This window comes from Pteropus vampyrus, unplaced genomic scaffold (assembly GCF_000151845.1).
Source record: "Pteropus vampyrus isolate Shadow unplaced genomic scaffold, Pvam_2.0 Scaffold503, whole genome shotgun sequence".
NCBI lineage: Eukaryota > Metazoa > Chordata > Mammalia > Chiroptera > Pteropodidae > Pteropus > Pteropus vampyrus.
The window spans coordinates 873835-880012 of NW_011889284.1; the positions used below are offsets into that span (position 1 = coordinate 873835).

A 6178-nucleotide genomic window follows, 5' to 3' on the forward strand; every position below is an offset into this window, starting at 1 on the left:
TGTTTTTATCCCCTTTTTTCTCTAGAAGGAAGGTGGAATCATGAGATTTTCACTAACATGGTATTATGTTGTGGTTAAGCACACAGACTCTGAGCAGTCTGCCTGGATTAGCAATCTAACAACTCCAGTTATTAGCTGTGTGACCTTGGGCAAATTACTCAACCATTCTCTGCCTCAGTTTCCTTACCTGTAAAAAGAGGATGATGATAGTACCTGCCTCTTAGGGTTCTTGTGAGGATTAAATGATGCTTAGAATAGAGGCTAACACATAGTTAGTGTTGGATATGGTGATTATAATTGATTCTTTCCTGGAAGCTATGTTAAAAAATCCTAAGTGTATATTTTTTTGGTTTTCTTGCTTGTTACTTTTGGTGTCAAATCTAAGAAATCATTGCTAAAATCAAAGTCATGAAGCTTTCCTCTATGTTTTCTTTGGGAAGTTTTACAGTTTCAGATCTTAAGTTTAAGTTTTTAATTCATTTTGAGTTGATTTTTGTGTATAGTGTATGGTAGGGGTACGAGTTCATTCTTTTTACATGTGGATATCCAGTTTCCTAACACCTTGCTAAAGAGAGTATCCTTTCCCCATTATGTATTCTTGGGCCCCTTTTTGAAGATCAATTGATCATATATGTATGGGTTTATTTCTGGGCTCTCTATTCTGTTCCATTGGTCTATGTCTGTCTTTATGCCAGCATCACACTGTTTTTTTCCCCCATTTTTTTTTTTATTGTGGTAAAATACACAGAACATAAAATTCTCAACATAACCATTTTAAGTGTACAGTTTAGAGGTATTAAGTACATTCATAATGTTGTGAAACCACCATCTACCTCCATAACTCTTTTCATCTGTAAAACTGAAATTCTTTACTCATTAAACAATAACTCCCCATTCCCTCCTCCCCCTGCCCCTGGCAGCTACCATTCTACTTTCTCTTTTTTGAGGAACTGCCATACTGTTTTCTGCAGAGGCTATATTATTTTACATTCCTAATAACAGTGCACGAGGGTTCTAATTTCTCTACATCTTCGCCAACACTTTTATTTTCTATTATTTTCATAGTAGCCATCCTAATGGGTGTAAGATGGTAGCTCATTGTGGTTTTGGTTTGCATTTCCCTAATGATAATGATGTTGAGCATCTTTTCATGTGCTTATTGGACATTTGTATATCTTCCATACTGTTTCAATTACAATAGCTTGAAAAAAGGAAATATGATTTGTTTTTTCTCAAGATTGTTTGGCTGTTTAGGGCCTTTTGTTTTTCCATATGAATGTTAGGATCTTTTTTTTGTATTTCCTAATGCCATGGGGATTTTGATAAAGATTGCATTGAATCTATAGATCTCTTTGGTAGTATGAATATTTTAATATTAATTCTTCCAATTCATGAACCTGAGATGTTTTTCCATCTGTTTATTTCTGTCTGTTTTAATTTCTTTCATCAATGTTTTATAGTTTTCAATGTAAAAGCATCTCACCTCCTTGTTTAAATTTATTCTTAAGTATTTTATTTTAGTTTTTTTGATACTATTGTAAATGGAATTGCTTTCTTAATTTCCTTTTCGGATAATTTGTTATAAGTGTATAGAAAAGCAACTGATTTTTTTAATGTTGATTTTGTATCCTGCAACTTTACCAAATTCATTTATTAGCTTGAACAGATTTTTAGTGAAGTTTTTAGGGATTTCTATATATGTCATCTGCAAAGAGAGATAATTTTACTTCTTCATTTCTAATTTAGGTGCCTTTTAATTTTTATATATTTATATTTACTATTTATTTATTTATTTAGCCTAATTACTCTCGCCAGGACTTCCAGTACTATATTGAATAAAAGAAGCAAGAAGAGATATACTTGTCTTATTCCTGATATAGAAGAAAAGCTTTTAGTTTTTACCATTGTGATATTAGCTATGAGATTGTAACATTTGGCCTTTATTCTGTTGAGATACATTTCTTTTATACCTAATTTGTTGAGCATTTTTATCATGAAAAGGTGTTGAATTTTGTGAACACCTTTTTCTGTATCTGTTGAGATGATCATATTATTTTTGTCTATTCTTCTATTAATATGGTATATCACATTTATTGATTTGTGTATGTTGAACCATTCTCTCATCCCAGAGATTAATATGTTATTGAATTTGGTTTGCTAGGATTTTGTTGTAGATTTTTACACCTATGTTCATCAGAGCTATTTGCCTACGATTTCCTTTTCTTGTAGTGTCTTTGTTTGGCTTTGATATAGAGTACAATAAGTTTGGAAGTGTTTCCTCCTCTTCGATTTTTTGGAAGAGTTAGAGAAGAATTGGAATTAATTTTTCTTTGAGTGATAGAATTCACCGGGAAAACCACCTGGTCCTGGGCTTCTTTTTGCTAAGAGATTTTTGATTACTGATTTAATCTTATTTGCTGTTGTTCTGTTCAGATTTTCTTTTTCTTCATGATTTAGTCTTAGTAGGTTGCATGTTTCTAGGAATTTATTTCTTCTAGATTATGAAATTTGTTGGCATATAAATGTTCTAGCATTCTCTTATGATCCTTTGTATTTCTGGCATCAGTTGCAATTTCTCCTCTTTCATTTTTAATTTTTTAAATTTGGGTTCTCTTTCTCTTTTCCTTGTAGTCTAGCTAAAGATTTGTCAATTTTATCTTTCCAAAAAACCAAGTATTAGTTTTGTTGCTTTTTTCTTGTTTTTCTAGTCTCTATTTTATTTATTTCTGCTCTAATCTTAATTATTTCCTTCCTTCTGCTAACCTTGGGCTTAATTTGTTCTTTTCTAGAGCCTTGATATATAAAGTTAGATGGTTTATTTGCAATCTTTTTTCTTTCTTAATGTAGGCAGTTATTACTATAAAGCTTTTTCTTAGTACTGCTTTTGCTGCATCCCATAAGTTTTGGTATATTGTATTTTCATTTTCATTTGACTCAAGATATTTTTCGATTGCCCTTTTGACTTCTTTGATCCATTTGTTTATTTGGAAGTATGTTATATAATTTCTACGTATTTTTTAATTTTCCAATTTTCATCCCGTTATTGATTTCTGGTTTCATACTATTGTGGTTGAAAAAGATACTTGATATGTTATCAGTCTTCTTAAATTTGTTAAGACTTATTTTGTGGTCTAACATCATGGAATTCCCCACTAGCCCTATCCAGTCCCCCCATCTCTCTTTTTTCCCTTCTACCCTTAATAGCACCATTTCTAGTTTTTTCTTTATTTTTAGGGTTTCTGATTCTTCAACTCCTTATTTTATTCTAAGAGCATGTTGCACTCAGGGATTAGATTTTTGTTATCTGTTTTATTTTCATTACCAGCACTTAGTGCATATTTAATAAATATTTATGGAAGGAAGAAAAAAATTTTAATTTTACAGAAAAAGACTCCAACCTGTTTGTCTGTTAAACTTACTCCTAACTTGTGAAGACCAATGAATTAAATAGAAGAAATTAAAAACAAAACTCAGCTCCCATTGGGGGTTACATTTAAAATACAAAGATTGACCAGAACCAGTTAAGATGATTTGCAACAGGAAGAACTTTTATTGAAACACCATCCACAGAGAAAGCCAAAGAAATGTTACTATTCTAAAAATAATTCATCGGAAGTAAAGCAGAAAAATAAGAGAGCCCTTATTTAGGAATGTAGCTTCAATTTTATATTTTCACTTAAGGTCATTCTTTTGGGGTTCAGGAAGGCACCTTCTGTTCACTCTTCATGTTGTTGACTTTGGTGGGTTTCTCTTCTGTGGTGTGAACTTTGGATGAGAGAACTTTACCACGAGGATCTATTTCTTCAATGATTGTTTTAACCGTGGTGGTTTTAGATGAATCTAAAATTACACATATGAATTGTTAGAATTTATTAAATTCATAAAGGGAAAATAATTAACTCATCATTTGATACATATACAAATAAACAACAAATGCTCAACACAGCTTTTGTTTACCTTTTATCTGATTTCCTGGTCCTTTGTAGCCTTTTGACTTAACACAAGAGCTGTAAAAGTTTAGAGAGCTTGTATTAATTATTTCACTCTGTTTTGCTGAGGAAACTGAAAAATAATGATTTAAGATGGAAGATCATTGGGTTCTTAACACTAGAAGGGGTTCATGTACACGTGATGTAAATGATACATACTTTGTACTTGATTTCAAAACATCTTTGATAATCTTAGAATGTTTTCTCAAAGGAAGCAATACTTTGTACTTGATTTCAAAACATCTTTGATAATCTTAAAATGTTTTCTCAAAGGAAGCAATACTTACCCATCCTCTCCATCAATCAGGCGGCAGTAGGTCTCGATTTCCTTTTCCAGGTGGACCTTGATGTCCAGGAGCTGCTCGTACTCCAGTTTCTGGCCCTCAGTCTCGGTTCGGACCTGGTGCAGCTGCTCCTCCAGGGCCCCGATCTGAGCCTGGATCTGGGCCAGCTGCGCACAGTAGTTGCCTTCTGTCTCCGACAAGGAGCACTCCAGGGAGTGTTTCTGAGGATCATTAAGACATAGTTTAGTAGAGAATGTCACAGTATTGTTTTAGAATAAGGCAAAGCACTTAAGAGATACTTAAGAGAATTATCCTTACATAATGCTGATAACTATATTTATCTGAAAGTTTTCACTTGTTCAATACTAATTGTTGTCTTGATTAGATATCATACTATTCTTCTATTTGAGAATAACACAGTTGATGGTGAATGTTACTCAAATGCCTAGGAGTGTTAGCAAAGGTGAAGTTGTTTCCTCATAGGGCACAGTGTAAAGATCCTTGTCCCTCTCCCGCAATATAGCCTGTGGTTGTAGAGTTTGACACAATTTTCCACTTTCCCAGGAACAAAAGTCCCCCTACACTTTGCTACCTCATTTCTAATCATGTGATAGAGCCTTGTCTTATGAGGATTATAGCTTTCCTATTAAAAATTATCCCGTAGTGAACTGCATATACTTTCCAGAAGTGGAATGACCCATAGAAAAGAATGACCTTTTTAGGCTTTCGTTTGATTCATTGGCTTGTGAATCCACATGCGTTTATATAAGGTTTATCCCACAGAGGAATGTTTGCTATAATTTTAAGTGGAATAAAGATGAGAGTGTGTTACCCTTTCAACTGTAAGAATTTTTGTATAAAGTCCTAATTTTTTATTCATTCATAGCATCTTTGTGTATAAACTCTGGAGTTTTATAAGCCAGAGTGAAAAAAGTATAGACTTGGGAGATATAAAATTTGGAGAAGCTCTGGTTCCTTTCTATCCAACTATGGGACTCTGGGAAAATGGCCTAACTTCTTCAAATCTCAGATTCTTCTTTTGGAAATAATGACATTAATTATAAAGTCTGCCCTGCCCAAGCCCCAGGGTTATTGTGGGCTCATGTGGATGAAAGTGTTGGGCAAACTCTTAATAAAAAAAGGTTATTATTATCATCATTCATGTTTAGCTTTGTAGGCAACCTTCATGCCTCTACTTTGCTTCTTGTTTATGCCGCTTAAAAAGGACTTTGTAAGTGCTCTTCATTAAGTGGCCAAAAGGAATGCTAGATGAAGAAGGTAAAAAGGGTAAAACATATTTATGCACTCCATGCACAGTGGCTTTTAATCTTTTGACTTCGGAGAGAAGATTCGGGGTAAAATTTATTTTTTTTCGAGTACCTCAAAATAATTGTATTTGCTCACTTTTAATGTTACATAATTATTGGCATCTAGGTATAATGTTCAGGCAAAGAGAATTCTACTGTGCAAAATGCACGTGTCTTATTTCAATCACAGTAATTGATGGATAAAAATGAAAATAAATACTATCGTGCGGAAGAAAACTTTCTTTGAATTTTTTTCTCAACTTCTAAAGCAATTTTTTTTTTTTTGGTATATGTATTTTTTAACCTACCATTGCTAAGAGGGACTGAAGTTCAATCTCCAGGGTTTGAAGAGTACGCTTCATCTCAGTAAGTTCATTCCGAGCTGAGGTGGTGGCGCCAGCATCGTCAGAAATCTGCTGCTGCAGCGAGGCGCTCTGAAACATTAGGAGGTGAGTTAGGATGATGCTTGCATCAGCACGCAGGACCACGTACGCGCGCCCTGGCGTGGTTTCACCTTCTCATGGAACCAGGCCTCCGCATCCCGGCGGTTCTGCTCCGCGAGGTCTTCGTACTCAGCCCGCATGTTGTTCAGCAGAAC

At 34.1% G+C, this 6178-nt stretch overlaps 1 protein-coding gene across 2 annotated transcripts in view; it reads right to left on the reverse strand.

Moving 5' to 3' along the window:
- Positions 1-3697: 3697 nt before the first annotated feature.
- Positions 3698-6178, reverse strand: part of LOC105307533 (keratin, type I cytoskeletal 27) — an 8872-nt gene continuing 6391 nt past the window's right edge. Inside the window, exons 5-9 of one of the 2 annotated variants that reach the window (XM_011383077.1) lie at positions 6095-6178; positions 5889-6014; positions 4277-4494; positions 3958-4007; positions 3698-3840 (exon numbers count right to left, since the gene is read on the reverse strand). The exon at positions 6095-6178 is cut by the window's right edge and continues 1 nt beyond it. In XM_011383077.1, coding sequence (XP_011381379.1) covers positions 3698-3840; positions 3958-4007; positions 4277-4494; positions 5889-6014; positions 6095-6178 — 621 coding nt within the window. Of the gene's footprint in view, positions 3841-3957; positions 4026-4276; positions 4495-5888; positions 6015-6094 lie in introns of both variants that reach the window. The other variant, XM_011383076.1, reaches the window with a different exon arrangement.